Below are 21,229 nucleotides of genomic sequence, written 5' to 3' on the forward strand. Positions count from 1 at the left end.
TGGGGGATGGGGGGAGGCAAAGAGACACAGACAGTGCTGAGAGAGCACAGAGGAGAAGGAAGTTCCCTCCCACCAGGGAAAACCAGGGAGCGCTATCACGATGGATACCTTGCTACATCTCCTCGGTAAAGAGACTTATACTCCCAGTTTGCAGGATCCGGCTTCTTATCTGTTCTGAAGGTTTCTCCCGTCAGAGCCTGGATGTCCTCAAGCCAAACAAAGTGACGTCCAATATCAGCAGTGGCATTATTTTCTTGACTGTGGGACAAAGGAAGGCGAACAAGGGAAGGGAAGAGGCGCTTAGAAATCTCCCAGTTACATATCTCACGTTTCAGAAATGTGAAAGTTACACACTTCAAACTCCATACAGCATCAAGCACACCTAAGTACATAAAATGTGCACATGCCATAAAAATGGGAAGAGGACTCCTACTCTGGAGAAAGTTTTAAAATACAGAGCAAAAACTGTCAACACTAAGTGACCCTTTACCAAGAAATGTAGTCAACTTATCCCAGAAATACAAGTGAAGGACATAGGTGTTTTTTTAAAAAATAATTCATTTAAATGATTATAACTTGATTTTCAAGTGTATTTATAAGCAAGGTTTTTTTAAAAAAAAAAAGAAAGATAAGGCTGCCCTAACTTTGCCTAACTTTCTTGAAAAGTGCTCAGATAATTTATTCCAATTAAAAACTTAACAACAACGGCAACAAAGCCACAGTTCTGAATGCTTCAGTCTTGCGTGCTACTTAGGTATGGTCTAAGTCTCGTTTTTATAGTCTGGGCTCTGTGTAGGGTGTTTTGCCTATACGTCCAGACCTCTATCTAAAGGGCAGAGAGTCCACTATAAGACAAGACCCTTATTTATCCCTTTGAACCAATTTGTGACTTGGCAGACTTTCAGATACAAAGGGAACCAGTTCCCTAGGAGTCACAGAAGAGGGGGGTTTTTTTCTGGCATCTAACATCTTTCTTCCTCTAAAGAAAATCAGTTCATAATGCTGCTGACACAAGAAGGTGCCAAAGTAGTCAAAACAGCCATTAAGTGTTGTTCCATCTTTGCTTTTCGGCTCTGCCCAGATAGAAATAAAGATTCTAAAGGCTTCTAAATCATTCTTGGCTGGCAACACAAGCGAATGGTATTTCAGGCACACAAAGTAGCTACTCAATAAATATTTGTTGAATGATGCATCTCGGGTTAAAACACATGGTGATTTTTAACACATTCCCCTCCAGAACAACTGTGGAGGGTTTTCTGAGGACAAAAACTGAAAGGGGCAGCAAAGGGAGAGAAAGAGATCGGTGCATTCCAGAAAGAAATGGAAAGCCAGTGCGGAGAGGGGGCGGGAAGGGCCAGGCTGCCGACCACCCCTGGGGAGCAACAAGCCCTCATTCCTCCCCTACTGGGTACTGTGGTCAGGAAGCAGGCTGTGGTCTAGGCTGTGTAAGAGGAAGGATGCGCCTCCCCCGAAGGTGAAAAAGAGCTCATCCTAGGAGACAAAGGTCAGTTATAAGCTGTGACCTCTGGGGAAGCTGTCCCTCGATCACCCTGAAATAGAGTCCCATATGGTATGCAACCACCCCTCCCTCCAGGCCGCTTTCCTGACCTCACGGAAAGACTCTCACAACTCAGTAGTATCTTACTCCCTGTCTGTACAGAAACAAACGATGCTTCCAGGCCACCGTCCCTGCATGAGTGAGTAGTGAGAAAGTAAAAGACAAGAACAATCCACTCTGATCTTAATGGGGATATTCTACAAAATATCAACAGACTTAAAAATGCTGTCTGCATCATAGAACTATCAAGAGGCTGTAAAGATCACCTCTGATGTGGTTAAGCACAGGCTGAAAATAACTGTCTTTCAAGTTCTTATGGTCGTTCCTGTACAGTTTCAGGAAATCCTTTAAAACTCATTTTCCTCAGCCATAAAAAAGATAGTTAAAGATGAGTCTTCAGAACACACAGCAATTAATGTATTTTGCTTTGAAGACATACTAAAAAAGCAACAATATCAATGGTATATTCATCCATTCATTCATGCAACAAAAACGTACTTGAGCATTTACTCCAAATCAGGCCCAGTGCCAACCGCTGGGGGGACTCAAAGGCAAGCAAGGTGGGGTGGTTCCCGCCCACAGAAATTCAGCCAAGTTCGAAACCTTGCTGCTAGACTCCTTTATTCCTTCCTCCTCTAGGGTTGCAGGGATAGCACCTGAGACACAGAGAAGGCTAAATAAATCTGGGTCCTCTGAGCCACAGAGGACTGCGGCATTCTCCAACACTGATCTGCTGACAAAAGGGTCCCGGAAGACTACGGTGTCTGCCTCTCTGGAGACTACAGGCCGGATTCCAGACTCACTCTGACCAGAGCTCTCACGGACATCAATGGGACTTCTAAGCACACCACAAGAGCAAATAATCCCTGAAGAGTCGCAAAGTCTTAACAGCACTAAGTTTTTTCAAGTATGCCTTGGACAGGACTTAAATTTTCTCTCTTCTAGACCACATGAACAAAGAAAAGAAAAAAAGTTAAATGAGGAATAATAATTCAAGTAGTTTCACCACATAACCACCTGTCTCACGCATGGGAAAAGTGCCTCCCTATGTAAGAGGAAGTTAGATTAAGCAGAGAGGAAAAGCACCTGCTCTGGGGTCAACCTGTAGAACACCTGGAACACTATGCTCAGCGTAGACAGCAGAGTGAAACATGGGGAGAAAAAAGGCCCCTAAGGAAAGGAAATGCTGTGGTCATGAGCCATTCTATACCTTTAACACAGTGGTTCTAAACAAATGTGAAATAAGGACAAAAGCAATGATTATTTTTAAGTGCTATATTAACCTTAACCTGTGTGTGTGTGTGTGTGTGTGTGTGTGTGTGTGTGTGTGCGTTATGCACACAGGGGTTCTGATGTGAGTGACTGAAAGAAGACATATCAAGAAAGAGAACGAAGACATTCTTCTTACTCGTTACAAAAGCGTGTAAAGCTAAGTAGTGACCTGGTTCACATGCCCACTGTAAGGCACATCTGCCACCTCTCAGAAATCCTGTAGACTTTTTGTCTGAATCAGATTTGACACAATCGTTACTGTGTCTAAATAATATTTCTCAAATAAAATCATGGTCCTATTTTTTTTTAATGAAAGTTTTCTTTTCTTATGTTGACCTAATGATAGAGCTCTTTTTGTTTTTTTCCCACTTTACTGAGGTATTTATTGACTCCATTTTGATTGAGTGGCTAAACAAGTCATTCAGATGTCTAACTTGTGGCAACGATCAAGGCAGAAAAAAATCATAGGTATCTGAGAATAGAAAACCTACTTCGGTTTCTCTGATTCCTTTTTACTGCTTCTGATGCTTCTGGAAGATATGTCTTTTTCAGAATCAGTATATGACTCAGATCCACTGCCACTTGACTGCCCACGTTTTCTCTTGGTTTTCTTGCGGTGCTGATGCTTCCTTTTCTTCTTTTTCTCTTTCTTCTTTTTTCTGCTTGTTTGTTTGGGCTTTTTGTTAGTGTCACTTTCATCTGAAGGCTCTGAATTCAGAGGACTCCTGTTTGGGAAAAGCAACATTAGAATTATTTTCAAAAGAGAATTAGGGAAATAATATGTAAGTAAGTATGCAAATAAACAAATATGCAAAAGGAAATTCTATAAATGCCCACACAGACTTACTATGTGCCCATACATTATACAGTACCTTCCTGGATTGCAACTCATCTTAAAGATTTAAGAGTTGGACCTAAAATAACATCAGCCGAAGAAATTCTAATCTTTCTAAGATTTCTAAGCTTGTAAACCTATATTTTCATAGCTATATATTTTTAAATTAATCTACCAGTTATTTTATCAAATACAGTATTTTTTTTTTTTTTTTTGTGGTACGTGGGCCTCTCACTGTTGTGGCCTCTCCCGTTGCAGAGCACAGGCTCCGGACGCTCAGGCTCAGCGGCCATGGCTCACGGGCCCAGCCGCTCTGCGGCATGTGGGATCTTCCCAGACCGGGGCACGAACCCGTGTCCCCTGCATCGGCAGGCGGATTCTCAACCACTGCGCCACCAGGGAAGCCCAAATACAGTATTTTTTAATGCTATAAAAGGTTTATTTTCAGTCTTACATATTATGCCAGCATATCCTTAATGCCAAAAAAAAAAAAAGGTTTAACTCTGGTCCTTGTTTTTTAAAGTTATAATGAGATCTTCCTCATTACTCCCTCTCATGCATTAACTATTCTCAATTTCTAAAAGCTTCCTGCACTTTTAGAGTACATCATATTAATGAGACCATTTGGCCTATATTTGTGAGAGAGCTCATTTCTCAATCCAGTGATCTATAACAAAATTCTTTCAAAGCTGGGTACAGATGCGTGCCATTTTGCTTTCCCCGAAGTTTTCATGAGGTTTTATCCTATCCTTCTATTTTTGCATGCAACTTCTATCTTTATGCAACTAAAGAAATATCTGAATTACAATATTCTAAAGGTTACTAATGAGGTTAATAAAGTTACTTAAGAATCACAATGATGCCATTTCCCTTGTGGCCTAATTACTGGCAGTAACTGTGTCAGGTACTTGCCACTCCAATGGAAAGGGAAAAAAAAGGATAATCTGTTAAGAGTGAGATAAGGGAAAATAGTCAAAGATTACCTCATTACATCAGGTAAAAGGAAGAGTTTTACTTAACTCTTTTATCACAGGGTTTTCTATGGAGCATCATTCAAACTAAGCTATAGATGGTACACTGACAAAGACTAAAAATCCACCTATCAAAAAAACTACCTGGTCAGTAGCGACTCTTCAGAAACAAAGGCTGTGACCTCTTCAGTTTGTTGGCTCAGAGATGTTATGGTTCCAGCACAAAAGCTTGGGTTGCTCAGCCAGTCTAATTCTGCACATGGGCAAAAAGGAGAAAAGATCAATGAAATTAGCTCAATAGGATTTCTAAAGCAGGAAATCCATCTTACCAGCTGACATCTTAATTCACAGCCAACGTCAGCCAGACATTTTGAACAGTCCACAGAAGCTGAAGGGAATCCATGAAATTGTTATTTCATAGGGCATGGGGCTTTAACACACTCTAAAATATTTAAAACTGAAATCCTCTTGTGATATCAAGCTGTAGCTTAAGCAAAAGCCATGTAATAAGCATGGCCTAAAATACAACAAGGCTTTACGTATTCCATCCACACTCTAATGAGCATGAACGCTTCCAAAGCATTAGGTTTTAATGACCCCAAATTTGATTTAAACAATTCTGAAAAGTTAAAAAAAATCAAATCATGCATAGAAACCCACCAGGCTTAACATTATTCCAGAAGATTCAGATATTTTTCTTTAAAAAAAAATTCCAATGTTCTTAGTATAGTAACTTAAGCTTTTCCTTATAACAGTACTCTGTGAAAATAAAAACAGAAGGTGTCAACTTTTTAAATTAATGCTAAAATTATATAAGATGTTAATAATGATTATCTCTGGACAGTGAGGTTAAATGTCCAAAATTTTTCTTCTTTCTGCTTATCCATTAATTTCTAACTCTTCTATGATGAACTATTTCTAAATTACTTATTTTCTAACTTTTAGGAGTCTTGGCTGTGAAGGAAAGAAAAAGAATGGTGGCAGCAAGGGGGCCCACGGTGGTGTGTGTATTTTGTCCTGCTTTGTTTTAGGATGGGAGGCCACAGCATAATCACATGCTCAGGAGAAAGGACCCACAAAATGGCTGAAGTTAGAAGAGAGAAGGGTTAATTACATGTTTTAACAGTTGTACTGGGATATAGATTATATACAAGGTTCACCCATTTAAAGTGGACAAGTCAGTGGTTTTTAGTATATTTAGAATTGTGCAACTGCCACTGTAAGATAATTTTAGAACATTTTCATCATCCCCAAAAGAAACCCCACACCTATTAGCAGCAACTCCCCATCACCCACCTCCTGCCCTCCGACTCCCACAACCAGCCCTAGGCAACCACGAATCTACTTTCTCTCTCCATAGATCTGCCTATTTTGGACATTTAATATAAACAAGATCATACAAGGTATGGTCTTTTGTAACTGGCTTCTTTTGCTTGGCATGTTTTCAAGGTTCATCCATGCTGTACCATGTATCAGTACTCCATTCGTTTTTATTGCTGAATAATAATTCCATTTTATGGCTATACCACATTTTATCCTTTAACAGTTGAGGGACACTTGGGTTGCTTCCACTTTTGGCTATTATAAATAATGTTGCTATGAACATCCAGGTACAAGTTTTTATATGGACATATGTTTTCAGTTATCTTGGGCAGATATCTAGGAGCAGAATTGCTGGGTCATATGGTAACTCATGTTCAGCATTTTGAGGAACTGTCAGATTGTTTTCCTAACTGGCTGCACCATTTTATACTCCCCTTAACAAGGTATGAGGATTCCAATTTCTCCACATCACTGCCAGCTTGTTACTCTCTGTCTTTTAGATTACAGTCATCCTACTGGGTATGCTGTTTTCTCACTGTGGTTATGATTTCCATTTCCCGGGTGACTAACGATGTTGAGAATCTTTTCATGTGTTTGTTTGTTGGTCCTTCATATTTCAATAGAAATAGTTATTCAAATCTTTTCCCCATTTTTTAACTGGGTTGTCTTTTTATTATTGAGTTGTAAGAGTTCTTTATATATTCTGTATTCTAGTCCCTGGTGGTAACTGCATCTTAGTGAAGAGGGGATATCGGAATGTATGCTCCATGATACAGTACCTTATTTTATTCACTGCTGTATCCCTAGCACTGAGAGCAATGCCTGGCATACATCAGTAGGAGTTTAATAAATATTTGTGGAAAAGAGGGGATGAAGGAAGGAAGGAAGGAAAGTTTCTAAAGAGAAAAGGTACATTGAAAAGCAGAAGAAAAAGGGAAAGAATAGAGGGAATCTAGCTTATGAAGGGCTTTACTGTAGGCCAAGCAACAGGTTAAGCACTTAATTTACATCTTTTAATCCTCACAACAACCCTCTATAGGAGGTACTACAATCTTCATTGTACAGAAGAGGAAACTAAGGCTCAAAGGGATCAAGTAATTTTTAAGGTCATACTTAATAAGAGTTAAAAGAATTCTTCATGCAGTCTTTCTTCTATCGTCTCCTTTTTCCTTCTGTGGGGTTCCCTTCCCTTGGGCCTAATTCCTGGCAAGAGGTATGTGAAAATAGTTCCTGTTGCTCACTGAGATCACAATTATTTTCACAATAATTGGATTCTATCATGAGCAAAGGAAAAGTGGGGAAAAATGGAACAAACAATATGCAAGGAGAGATGCTCTCAAAGAAGTCCATTATATTTTTACATAAATATCTGGATAGTGAGGAGAGCTTGGAGGAAATGTAAAGAAATAGATACGTTAAAACAACAAAGTGTGTAGCTCTCCAAAGTCCTTCAGAAGGTACAAAAAAAGCTTTTAAAGGATGCATTTAAGGCTTTGCCACATGGGACCACTGTGGGGAGAGAAAAAAAGTAGTTTATAAAGAACTAAAACTCTTGGGTTTTGAACTCAGATCATCACTGACCCTCTGAGTGACCTTCATCTCAATCAAATGACCTTTTATAGGAACAAAAGGTATTTTTACCTGATAAGAAGTTGCTGCTGCTTTTTGGGGGGTGGGAGGAGGGAGGCTATCATATTAGCAGTAACCATGTGTGGAATATTAAAGTAATAATCATTGGGTGTTAGGCCTAGAAAAATTTGGGAGATCACCTAGTCCACAGATTTTCAAACTTTCTTAGCCAAGGAACTCACTGTTCAAGCACAATCTTTCAGAGAAGTTCAAAATGCAGAACAGAAAAAGCAGGATGCCCTTGTTGGGGGCTCACAGGGAGGGAGCAGGTCCACAAAGGCTCACTGGAGCACAGCCTGGATACCCTTCCCTCATTTACAGATCAATAGCCAGAGGCTCAAAGAAGTTAAGTCACACACACATCTGAACCTGGATCGGGGATCCTCCATCCCGCCCTCTCTAACCATGCCATGGTGCTAACTCTTCACCGCCTCAACTAAGGAGCTGCTTTTCCTAAGTCTCCCTGCAATCGGTACAGGGGGCTACGACAGCAATCTTCACATTGTAATCTCATTATCTGCACGTCAAGTCTTCCCATCATATTCTAAGCCAAAGGCCAACAACTCAAATCCTTACAGGGACCAGATGAGTAATGATTACTATGACACTATCGAGAGTGACAACAGAAAAAAAGAAAACGACAAAAATATTCTTCCAGCCAAACAAATATACCAACTGGTTTACAACTCGTGCATCCAAGTTGCCAGCTTGCCTCCACTCCCACTCCCTTCTTCCCAAACCAAAAGAAACATGAGGGCAGGAGCCATGACTATTCACTCCTGTATTCCCAACTCCTAGCACAGTGCCTTGGTACAAAGTAACTGGAGTCAATAAATATTTGTTGAGTAAGTAAAGTGAATGAGGATCTGAATCATATCTCTGCATCCCTGTACCCCCAGCACCTAATTTACAGGGCTGAAAAAATTTGATTGTTAAAAGCATGCCATTGGGGCTTCCCTGGTGGCACAGTGGTTGAGAGTCCGCCTGCCGATGCAGGGGACACGGGTTCGTGCCCCGGTCCGGGAAGATCCCACATGCCGCGGAGCGGCTGGGCCCGTGAGCCATGGCCGCTGAGCCTGCGCGTCCGGAGCCTGTCGCTCTGCAACAGGAGAGGCCACAACAGTGAGAGGCCCGCGTACCGCAAAAGAAAAAAAAAATAGCGTGCCATTATCTAGGTATAAAGTACTAATCTATAATTCTTCCAGTCTTCATTGTAAATTCAGATTTAATCATTAAAGAATGGAATATTTACTATGTGTCCAGGCACAGTTCCAGGCTTTGGAGGCACAGTGGTGAACAAGTCCCTGCTCACGTGGTGCTTATACTTAATCATAACATTAACTGTTGATGTGATACATTTGCATTCTTAAATTTTAATCACACAGAATCCTGGAAAGTTATCTGAGATCAAAAGATGCTTTATTAATCAGATTGCAAAGTCCTTTTCTATATTTGCTTACATCTTCAAATAATTTACAAATACCAATTATGTATTTAGATAACCGTGCTAATACCAAGCAGGATGTAACACGTCACAGAGAAGACTAGCAGGATACCACATGCCTAGGGTTTAAGACAGAGAAGATGACTAGCTAACAAACCTTTTGTCCCGGTAGGTTAGTAAGTAAATCACAGGTTGAAACTTACCTGGAAATTAGCACCCTGCTATACACATACACACATCTAAGAAGGGAAGAAGAGTGGAAGTACCAGGCAGAAAAACCACTTTAGAACTACTGCCTAACAAAACCAGGCAGGTATCTACAAAAATCACATCATGTGTAATTTTACAGAAAAAAATATAATGTATCATCACTGAATACTTCAATAAGTTTATTATATAATTCTATTTCTCCATCACTAGTGAAAATGCTTAAATTCAATTCCACTATAGATGGAGGGAAGAAGGAATTGTCATGAATAGATTTAAATTTTAAAAACAAATTTTGGGGGGCCTCCCTGGTGGCACAGCGGTTGGGAGTCCGCCTGCTGATGCAGGGGACACAGGTTCGTGCCCTGGTCCGGGAGGATCCCGCATGCCGCGGAGCGGCTGGGCCCGTAAGCCATGGCCGCTGAGCCTGCACGTCCGGAGCCTGTGCTCCGCAACAGGAGAGGCCACAACAGTGAGAGGCCCGCGTACCGCAAAAGAAAAAAAACACAACAAATTTTGGGGGCTTCCCTGGTGGCAGAGTGGTTAAGAATCCACCTGCCAGGGCTTCCCTGGTGGCGCAGTGGTTGAGAGTCCGCCTGGCGATGCAGGGGACACGGGTTCGTGCCCTGGTCCGGGAAGATCCCACATGCCGCGGAGCGGCTGGGCCCAGTGAGCCATGGCCGCTGAGCCTGCGCGTCCGGAGCCTGTGCTCCGCAATGGGAGAGGCCACAACAGTGAGAGGCCCGCGTACCACAAAAAAAAAAAAAAAAAAAAAGAATCCACCTGCCAATGCAGGGAATACGGGTTTGATCCCCGGTCCGGGAAGATCCCACATGCCGCGGAGCAACAAAGTCTGCGCCACAGCTACTGAGCCTGCGCTCTAGAGCTCACGAGCCACAACTACTGAGCCCGCGTGCCACAACTACTGAAGCCCGCGCACCTAGAGCCCATGCTCCGCAACAAGAGAAGCCACCGCAATGAGAAGCCCGTGCACCGCAACGAAGAGTAGCCCCCATTCACTGCAACTAGAGAAAGCCCGCGCACAGCAACAAAGACCCAACACAGCCAAAAATAAATAATTTTTTTAAAAATTAAAAAGGTAAAAAAATAAAAACAAATTTTGAACCACAGGTGGATAAAATATCCTTGTTCTACACCCATTCCCCATTTATTAGGCTTTCCCCTGCTTTTCCAAAGTTCACTTTATGGCACTTTCCTCTTATGAAAGACCTTCAACTAGTACCTATTTTCACTAGCCAAAATCCGAAGAGGATTTTCGCTTTTACCAAAAAAAAAAAAAAAAAAAAAAAGGCGAAAAGCAAAAGTAGCCTCCAGTGTTTGTCTTGCAGCGAGCCTTCAGAGAGGCAGTGAGCACCCCAAGAAGCAACAGTGGCCTCACCAAGCTCCTTCCCCAGGAAGGAGCTCAGCATCAAGCCGCCATAGCTTTGAACTATGTCTGTGAGTATCTGTGCTTTATCCTGATTTACTCTGTGCATCCGTTAGCAAGATGTGTCCTGAAGTAACTGTTTCTTCACTGTACACCATTTCAGCTTAGGACAGGTTTCATCGGAACGCTGCTCTGCCTTCAGATAGTGGGGGAAACCTGTATAACAAAATAGCACTGATTATGAGTTTACGTGAACTCAGAGGGAAGCACCACCCCTTCAGTGATAATTCAAAAGACCTTTCTAGGGCTCTACAGCATATATATTAGGGAAGGGGGTTATTCCCTTAAAAAGAATGAGCCAAGCTCTTTGTTTTGATGGAAACACTTGATTCCTGACAGAATCTGAGAGCACAAGCATTCGTACAAACAGCACCGGCAAACATGACTAAACTGCATTTAAGACGGCGAGTACAGAGAATCTAAGCAAAGTCAGCCTTTCCACAGAGTTAAGCTACAATTTGAAGAGACCCAGGGATCCCAAAGGTAATGTTTAAACAACCAAACCCCAAAGTTCCAATATCACACTGTGGTTTATAATACAATTTCCGGTGTCAGAAGGACGTGCGTTCAAACACTGGCTTTAAAGTTCATTAGTTGTGCAACTCGGAACAAAAAGCCTAATCTCTCCAAGTCTTCTCCTTTCATCCAGCACCTTTTCCCTGAGAGCCAGGCATGGACAAACCCAGGACAGCCCTCAGGGAGCGGACACACTGGCACTCATTTACATGCAATTAGACAACGCCAAGATAAAGAAAAGTTACAGGGTATAATGAGAGCACACAGCTGGGTTCCCTAGTCCAAACTAGGTATGGATCAGAGAAAGCTGCCTGGGAGAACAGCTCAATAAGACCTAAAGGATGAGAAAAAAAGCAGGCAAATATGCTCCTAGGAAGCATCTAGGCAGGGGAAATGGCTTATACAAAGGCCTGAGAGTGAGAAAGCATGACTCTCTGGGAAACAGGAGGGAGCTGCTATGGCTGGACCACTGGGAGTGAGGGGGCGGGGAGCAAAATGAAGCCGGAGAGGTTCAGGGGCCTAAAAAACCCTATCAGAGTTTGTGTTTACCCTAGGAGCAATGGGGAAATGCTTGAGTTTGTGGCAAGGGTGACAAAATCAGGCCTAGGGTTCAAAAGATCAGCAGCAAAGAGTAGTGTTTAAGCACACACGTTTTGAAGCCAGATTGCCTGAGCTCAAATCCTGCGTCTGTGCCTGTTTCCTCCTCCCTAAAAATGCTGACAATACCGACTTCACAGGGTTGTTATGAGGATTCAGTGACTTAATATGTATTTGTAAAGCATTTAGACCAGTGAATGGCACATAGTGGTCTTTTTTAATTTATTTTTTTATTGAAGTATAGTTGATTTACAATGTTGTGCCCATCTCTGCTGTACAGCAAAGTGACTCAGTTATACAGATACATTCTTTTTAATATTCTTTTCCATTATGGTTTTTCCCAGGATACTGAATATAGTTCCCTGGGCTATACATTAGGACCTTGTTGTTTATCCATTTTATATACAATAGTTTGTATCTACGAACCCCAAACTCCCAATCCATCCCTCCCCCACCCCCCCTCCCCTGGCAACCGCAAGTCTGTTCTCTATGACTGTCTTTCTGTTTTGTAAGTCAGTTCATCTGTGCCATATTTTAGATTCTACATATAAGTGATAGCATATGGTATTTCTCTTTCTTCTTCTGACTTACTTCATTTAGTACAGTGATCTCTAGGTACATCCATGTTGTTGCAAATGGTATTATTTCATTCTTTTTTATGGCTGAGTAATATTCCATTGTATATATGTGCCACATCTTCTTTATCCATTCACCTGTTGACGGACATTTAGGTTGTTTCCATGTCTTGGCTACTGTGAATGGTGCTGCGATGAACACAGGGTTGCATGTACCTTTTTGAATTATAGTTTTGTCTGGATATATGCCCAGGAGTGACATTGCTGGGTCATATGATAGTTCTATTTTTAGTTTTCTGAGGAACCTCCATACTGTTTTCCACAGTGGCTGCACCAACTTACCTTCTGACCAACTTACATTCCCACCAACAGTATAAGAGGGTTCCCTTTTCTCCACACCCTCTCCAGCATTTGTTATTTGTACAGTTTTTAATGATGGCCATTCTGACCAGTGTGAGGTGGTACCTCATTGTAGCTCTGATTTGCATTTCTCTAATGATTAGCAATGTTGAGCATCTTTCCATGTGTCTATCAGCCATCTGTATGTCTTCTTTGGAGAAATGTCTATTTAGGTCTTCTGCCCAGTTTTCAATTGGGTTGTTTGGTTTTTTTGCTGTTGAGTTGTATGAGCTGTTGGTGTATTTTGGAAATTAAGCCCTTGTTGGTCGCATCATTTGCAAATATTTTCTCCCATTCTGTGGGTTGTCTTTTCATTTTGTTTATGGTTTCCTTTGCTGTTCAAAAGCTTGTAAGTTTGATTAGGTCCCGTTTGTTTAGTTTTGTTTTTATTTCTATTGTCTTGGGAGACTGACCTAAGAAAACACTGGTACGATTTATATCAGAGACACATAGTGTTTTTAAATAAGTAGTTTTAAAATTCTGGCTATGGTGTGGAGAGTGGTTCAGGGAGTGACTATTTAGAAGGCCGTTGTAATAATCCAGGGGATGACTGTGGTGAAAATTATGCAGTGGCAGTGAGAATAGAGGGAAACTAATGAATTTAAGAGTTATTTGGAAGGACTGGATGAAGAACTGAATGGAGTGAACAGGAAGTTGAGGTATGTGTCTAAGTTTTGGCCTGGGAGAATGGTGGTGCCATTTTCTGACACGTGCACACAGGAAGAAGAGCAGGTTTCAGGTAAAAAGACAATGTGTGTAGTTTCTTCCCCCCAATATAAATAATAACCTGCTTCATATGCCTCATATCTTCCAGCCCAACTCTGTCTGAATATTCAACCCCCAAGCAACAATGTTTTAGAGTAGACAAGCCTAATAAATCTGATGGTGTAGAAAGAAAAGCTCGAGAATTGGAGGGATCACACACTGAGGTCTTTCTGCTGCTCCTAACACAAGGGAGGCGCTGGATACCTGTTTGTTGACAGAATGAATGTTACTGAATTTAGCCTCCCCAAAACACTTACTGAGCGTGATGCCTGCTTAAATCCTGGCCTAACTCTTAACAGTACCGAGAGAGCGGCGAACAGAGCCTCTCTCACTTGCTTTGGTATTGCTCATCTTTCCTGTCCAGGAGTTTTTTGTTTCTGTTTTTGTTTTTGTTTTTAATTGAAACTCTGCACACACCAGTACTAACACCATCTTACATTTTTATCACATTTTATAGTGTAAGGCCAAAAGTACAGTGCTTCTATTTTTAACAGCAAAAGACCAGAAACAGTCAAAATGTCCTTAATAGGGACTGACAGAATAAAGTATGTGACATGCACACTATGGAGCTCTGTGGACCAGTCAAAAGAAGTGAGGAAGACTTCTATACTCCACTGTAGAGTGATGTCTGGGATTTTAGGTAAAATGCAGAATAATATGCATTTAAGAAACAGAAGTGTGGGCTTCCCTGGTGGCGCAGTGGTTGAGAGTCCGCCTGCTGATGCAGGGGACACGGGTTCGTGCCCCGGTCTGGGAGGATCCCACATGCCGCGGAGCGGCTGGGCCCGTGAGCCATGGCCGCTGAGCCTGCGCGTCTGGAGCCTGTGCTCCGCAACGGGAGGGGCCACAACAGTGAGAGGCCCGCGTACCGCAAAAAAAAAAAAAAAAGAAAAAGAAAAAAAAAGAAACCGAAGTGGAGGGGGGAGGAGAGATAAATTTGGGACTTGGAATTAACAGATATACATTACTATATATAAAATAGAGAAACGATGAGGACCTATTGTATAGCACAGGGCACTATATTCAATATCTTGTAATAACCTATAATGGAAAAGAATCGGAAAAAGTATATATATATATATATGTATGTATGTATAACTGAATCAATTTGCTGCATATCTGAAACACTGTAAATTAACTATACTTTAATAAAAAAACAAAAAATTAAAAAAAAGAAACAGAACGGAAATGTAGTTGCTCATGTTAAGGAGGAAAGAAATGGAAGGATATCATTGATTACTAAAAATTCTAAACTGTAAGGGAAAGTTGGAGAATTGAGATGGAGGTTTATTCTCCGAAAATAACTGGGTTATACGTATTTTCAACTTCAGAACCATTTAAATGTTTCACAACATTACAAAACGGGACCAAATCAAAAAGAAGAAAAACACAATCCCCCAAAGTTAAAAACAAATATACCTAATTGTATATCAAATTGGTAATGAAACCACACAGAGAATTATTTCAAGTGAATTTAAAACACAGTAATTTGACAGCACACGGGTTGTGGGATACAGCGTAAGGACAAAGAGAACCATAAAGAAATAGTGAACTATTTAGTATTAGTCATATTACTATTGTTATTTTGGACCTATACATAATTGGACTAATGACACTAAGAACTAATATTTTCAGCATAAGAGGAAATGAATATAAATAGTAAATCAAAGAAATCAATTAAAAATCTCATAATCTTAAACTTGGATTAGAAATATCAGTATGAAGTCATGATGTATTTTTTCTCTTTCTGGTTCTGGCCATTGAAAATGTTTAGAAGTAATGACAACCCAGTGCCATGAGTACTCCCAACATCCAATTTGTGGTTTTAACATGCCCATACCATTTTCCACTAAAAGAAACCAGGGTTCCTTTAAGAAATGGTCAATTCCAGGCCATAATAAAACATGTAAGCGATGAGCTCTGAGCAGCTTTTAGGGCAGAAAGCAAGGAAGTGATTAAAGACAACGGGTTTATGCTAAAAAGACACAGGCCCAACTTGATCGAGGCCCCATTAGCCAAAAATGGGACAATTTGAGCATTAGAAAACAGTATTCGCAATGGACTGAAATATAAGTATGTTAAAAATTCATGAGTTCATAATTAAAGGGGGTGGGGGGAGAAACACCTCACTTGTCACCTCTAAAAGTTGCCAAGACCCAAACTTGTTATTCTGTAAACTGACAAAAGGAACAAACCAAGTATTCATCCTGTCCTTCCTGCCTGAACTGTATTTCGGGGTATCCCAACAGTGTTGAGAAAAAGTTCTTTATAGGATAACTGACACTAATAAATATAGGAGGAATGCTAAAAACGGAAAATACCCATTTTGTAACCCCAATGAAATGGTGGATCTAAGCAATAATCATAAATGGCTGCAAAAATCATTAGGTGAAAGACTGATGGGCAGCTTCATAATGGATCAATCAGGCCATGCAGGAATCCACTGATCAATCTTACTACTAAAAGGGAGAAAACTGGACAGCTCATCTTCCTGATTTGGCTCAACAGCAAGTGCAGAGCACACCCAATGAGGTATTTTCAACTAAAAAAATTGTACCTGAATCTAATTAACTCTCTACATCTAACTACCAGTTTACAGGAAATGCTAGGGTAGAGAAGCATGTTAAATGACACCATAAGGCTTTGGTGGGAAATGTCTAAAGGACAAATGATGCAGTTTCCTCAACAAATCACAAGGGAAAATAGAAGGGAGGGAGAAATTGTTTTATATTTTTTAAAAAGACCTAAGAGACATATCCAAAATGCAGTGTTGGATTTCTTTGGATACTGACTTGAAGAAACCAACTGTAAAAGGCCATTTTTGAAACAACTCTGGAAATTTGAACATTAACTGACAATTAGATGATATTAAAGAATTATAGTTAATTTCATTATGGCTAATAATGTTGTGTTTAAATTTTTTAAAATACAGTACTTTATAAAAAGCTCTTAACATTCTCTAACACCATACACAAAAATAAACCCAAAGTGGATTAAAGACCTAAAACGTAAGACCGGATGCTGTAAAACTCTTAGAGGAAAACACAGGCAGAACACTCTCTGATATACACTGCAGCAATATCTTTTTGGATCCACCTCTTAGAGTAATGAAAATAAAAACAAAAATAAACAAATGGGACCTCATTAAACTTAAAAGCTTTTGCACAGCAAAGGGAACCATAAACAAAACGAAAAGACAACCCACAGAATGGGAGAAAACATTTGCAAACAATGTGACCGACAAGGGATTCATCTCCAAAATATACAAACAGCTCATACATATAGCTCATATTGATACAGCTCAATATCAAAAAAGTAAACAACCCAATCAAAAAAAAAGAAAAAATGGGCACAAAATCTAAATAGACACTTCTCCGAAGAAGACATACAGATGACCAAAAAGCACATGAAAAGATGCTCAGCATCGCTAATTATTAGAGAATTGCAAATCAAAACTACAGTGAGGTATCAACTCACACCGGTCAGAATGGTCATCATCAAAAAGTCTATAGACAGGGCTTCCCTGGTGGCACAGTGGTTGAGAGTCCGCCTGCCGATGCAGGGGACACGGCTTCGTGCCCCGGTCTGGAAAGATCCCACATGCCGCGGAGCGGCTAGGCCCGTGAGCCATGGCCGCTGAGCCTGCGCGTCCGGAGCCTGTGCTCCGCAACGGGAGAGGCCGCGGCTGTGGGAGGCCCGCGTACTGCAAAAAAAAAAAAAAAGAAGTCTATAAGCAATAAGTGCTGGAGAGTGTGTGGAGAAAAGGGAACCCTCCTACACTGCTGGTGGGAATGTAAATTGATACAGCCACTATGGAGAACAGTATGGAGGTTCCTTAAAAAACTAAAAATAGAACTACCATATGACCCAGCAATTCCACTACTGGGCATATACCCTGAGAAAACCATATTTCGAAAAGATACATGCACCCCAGTGTTCACTGCAGCGCAATTTCAATAACCAAGACATGGAAGCAACCTAAATGTCCATCAACAGATGAATGGATAAAGAAGATGTGGTGCATATATACAATGGAATATTACTCAGCCATAAAAAAGAGTGAAATAATGCCATTTGCAACAACATGGATGGACCTAAAGATTATCGTAGTAAGTGAAGTCAGAGAAAGAGAAAGACAAACACCATATGCTACCACTTATACGTGGAATCTAAAAAATGATACAGATGAACTTATTTACAAACCAGAAACAGACTCACAGACTTAGAAAACAAACTTACGGTTACCAAAGCGGAAAGGTGGGGGGTGAGGAATAAATTAGGAGGTTGGGATTAACATATATACATTACTACATATAAAATGGATAATCAACAAGGACCTACTGTATAGCACAGGGAACTCTACTCAATACTCTGTCATAACCTATATGGGAAAAGAATCTGAAAAAGAATAGATATATGTATAACTAAATCATCTTGTTGTACACCTGGAATTAACACATTTTAAATCAACTACACTGCAATATAAAATAAAAATTTAAAAAAACAAAACGAAAATAAATAAATTTAAAAAGAATAAAAAGTTCTTTTACAATCATTACCCCGATGCTGGGTACCCAGAAGATGTCCAATAAACACTGGTTAAGATAAATGACAAGAGCAACACTCCCCTATAAACCTGCCACTTCACCCTCCCAAAATAAAAGGATTAATCCTTGGCCTGTTATTCAAGTCAGTACCATCCCTCATCACCAGTTCCAACCATATTTCCCAAGGTGCCTCCTTACACCTCTACATTTCCAGACAAATTGAACTATCTGAAGATTTTGCAGAGGTCTCATGTTTTCCTTCGTGCGTGCCTTTGAAGGCCCTGGAATGCCCTTCCACTATCTCTTTGTCCAAATCTACCCTCTTGAAGACCCATCTCCAAAGTTAGCTCCTATATAATGCTTTCTTTGAACTTCCCCACAGAAGTCATTATTCCGCTGGTTCACCTGTGTCATCTATAACATCCCACCTTGTATGTACTGTTACTTTTTTGTTAAGTACTTACTATTGGTCTGTACATTCAGCTAATATTTATCGAACACCTACTGCACTTTGGGCCTGTGCTAGGGGTTAACGATGCTGCAATGAATAGACAAACACTGTTTCTGACTACATGGATGTTACAGTCTAGTAAAGGATGACCAAAATTACACTAGTTATATAAGAAATTACTCACAATTATGAGAAGCATACCAAAAAAAGAAATGTAGGAATTACGACAGGATACGATAAAGGTGTCAGACACAGCTGGACTCTACCACATAAGGGCATGATTTAGGATTAATCACTTTAAATTACAATTCACTATGTGCCACAGCTTTTAACAATGCAGATCTGGGAACGCTTAAGGCTTAAATAAAATATGTAATGCCATTACCTGACCTACAGTAGACCCTCAATAAATAAATGTTAGTTCTTATTCCCAGCAGCTGTGCCCATCTGGAGAGAAACTGTGTTTGATTAGCCTTTGGATCCTAATTCTCTAGCTCTTGGTCTGCCAAAAGATATGAGTCCAATAAACAATTCAGAAATAAGGAGAACAGAGAAGGAAAAAAAGCTGTAATAAGAACACCCAGCATTTGCATCAGGAGTCTCCCCGAGATGTGGAGTACCATTGTTTCCATTTTACAGGTGAAGTAACTGAGGCTGGGGGGAGAAAACGGGGCTCAACAATATGATTACATGGAAGTCCCAGCTCCAAGGCCTCTCCTGGTCTGTCTTTCTCCTTTTGGACTCCACAACTCCAGTCCAGAAACCCGGACGAGTGCTGCTGCTCCTCCCACAAGGCTTTGCAGCACCGCGGAGAACTCTGGGATACAAATGAATAAACAAATCCAAGGCAAGGGCGAGACCTGGGCCCGAGAAACTCCGCCCTAAGCCCACCAAGTACCTTCTTCAGCCCTTTTGTGTGCTTACCTTTCCTGGGGCTCCCGCTCTCGGGCTCCTCACTAACACCCGCAAAGGCGGGGAACAGCGCCATGATCACAGGCCACACCGCCTTTTCACTCCACAAAAATGGCGGCGGGAAGCCGAGGCCGGTAGTAAGGCCCTTGCGGTCGGTGTGCACTCTGGGAAGTGTAGTTTTCCCGTCGGTCCTTTGGCTTGTACCCAAACCGCGGGGGCGGGGCGGAATGAAAGGGGAAGGGGCGTGATGGGGGAGGGGCGGAAGGGACCACTTCCCTGTAATTAGTACCGTCAGGCTTCTGTGAGGACCAGAAGATGCTGAGACTGGAGGTGCAACTGTTCAGAGCACAAAGTTCAAGGACCCCAGAGTTCACATCATGGCTTCCTAACTGAGTCAAATCAAATTCCCTAAGCTTCAGGGGTTTTTTGGGGTTTTGGGGTTGTTTTTTTTTGCGGTACGCGGGCCTCTCACTGTTGTGGCCTCTCCCGTTGCGGAGCACAGGCTCCGGACGCGCAGGCTCAGCGGCCATGGCTCACGGGCCCAGCCGCTCCGCGGCATGTGGGATCTTCCCGCACCGGGGCACGAACCCGTGTCCCCTGCATCGGCAGGCGGACTCGCAACCACTGCGCCACCAGGGAAGCCCTAAGCTTCAGTTTTGATGAAATAAAAATTTGTATTTTAAGGCAAGATAAAAATTTAAATTTTTTCTCTGCCCATTTGTACCTCCTCCCTCCCATCTAGTGTGCATCCTGCATCTGCATTATGCATTAACCAGACCTCCGCAATGGCAGAAATACCTGCTCAGCCATAAAGATCAATTTTTCTTTTTCTGGTGCCAGCTGGGTAATTCCTCAGAAGATAACATTCCTTTCTCAATCCTGTAAGGGGTCATCTGTGACCCACCACTCACCCTGTATGTGTAGGCATCTTTGGTGAACTTTATGTACAATGCCAATATGTCATTTCCCTTAAAGATAGTGATTGGTGCAGAACAGACTGGTCAGACGACCTGCGGAGAGTACTGGGCCACACCTATGGAAGTTCTTGGCTTAAATACATATTTATGAACTTAATGTTACTAGCTATATTACTTGTTTTCTGTCTATTCTATAAGATTATTGTTTCCTGCATTACCAAATGTGTGACTGAGTCTCAGATAAAATTAATGATGAATAGGTGCCTTGAAGTGATTGATCAAATACATAGTTCTATAAGATCAATGATTGTAGTAGTGTAACTCTAGATACGGGAAAAAGCAACAAGAGGGAACCATTTCCTGGACCATAGAAGACTAGTAAGACAGGCAGTCCAGAGGCTTTTGGTTACTGTTAAAGGGGCCTAGTCCAGTAACAGTACCTTGAGGGGCCTATCAATGAAATCTTTGCTTGACCTGGGAATGAGCATTCCCGGCACCTTGGGACAAAGTGGTCACGAAATGCCTCCTAAACCTTGGTCAAAATTAAGACCAAAAGGGAGGGGATTGTAAAATAAAGAATGTCACCCACCATCCAGTTCTACAAGAATCAAGTCACTAGCCACTGCAGTCACTGAAAGGAATCCCTGAAAGGAATTCAGGGCAAGCATCAGGATGAGGCACTTTTGTGCTCTGGGAGAACTGATAGAACTGGCCCTCAGATAGTTAGATATTTTCAGGTGAAAATTTTATGAACCCAGTTTCTTGCACCTTCCAATAATTAGAAAAGCACTAAAACCATTAACTAAGATATCTTTTCCTCCCAAATAGCAGTAACCTTCTATCAAGATGAGAGTTTGCATGTAA

At 41.3% G+C, this 21,229-nt stretch overlaps 1 protein-coding gene across 4 annotated transcripts in view; it reads right to left on the reverse strand.

The window, feature by feature from the left end:
• The window catches only part of NRDE2 (NRDE-2, necessary for RNA interference, domain containing), a 46,262-nt gene extending 26,692 nt beyond the window's left edge, over positions 1-19,570 (reverse strand). For 2 of the 4 annotated variants that reach the window (XR_003795912.1, XM_029237942.1), the window contains exons 1-4: positions 19,461-19,570; positions 4,781-4,889; positions 3,322-3,555; positions 109-258 (exon numbers count right to left, since the gene is read on the reverse strand). Coding sequence is in view for 1 of the 4 variants with exons in the window: in XM_029237942.1 (XP_029093775.1) it covers positions 109-258; positions 3,322-3,555; positions 4,781-4,889; positions 19,461-19,524 (557 nt within the window). In the remaining 3 variants the exon portion in view is untranslated. Of the gene's footprint in view, positions 1-108; positions 259-3,321; positions 3,556-4,780; positions 4,890-5,296; positions 5,316-19,460 lie in introns of those variants that run through there. The other 2 variants (XM_029237943.1, XM_029237944.1) reach the window with 2 other exon arrangements.
• Positions 19,571-21,229: the final 1,659 nt, after the last annotated feature.

The sequence above is a fragment of the Monodon monoceros genome, unplaced genomic scaffold (assembly GCF_005190385.1).
Source record: "Monodon monoceros isolate NGI ecotype Baffin Bay Population unplaced genomic scaffold, NGI_Narwhal_1 Super_Scaffold_21, whole genome shotgun sequence".
Classification (NCBI taxonomy): Eukaryota; Metazoa; Chordata; class Mammalia; order Artiodactyla; family Monodontidae; genus Monodon; species Monodon monoceros.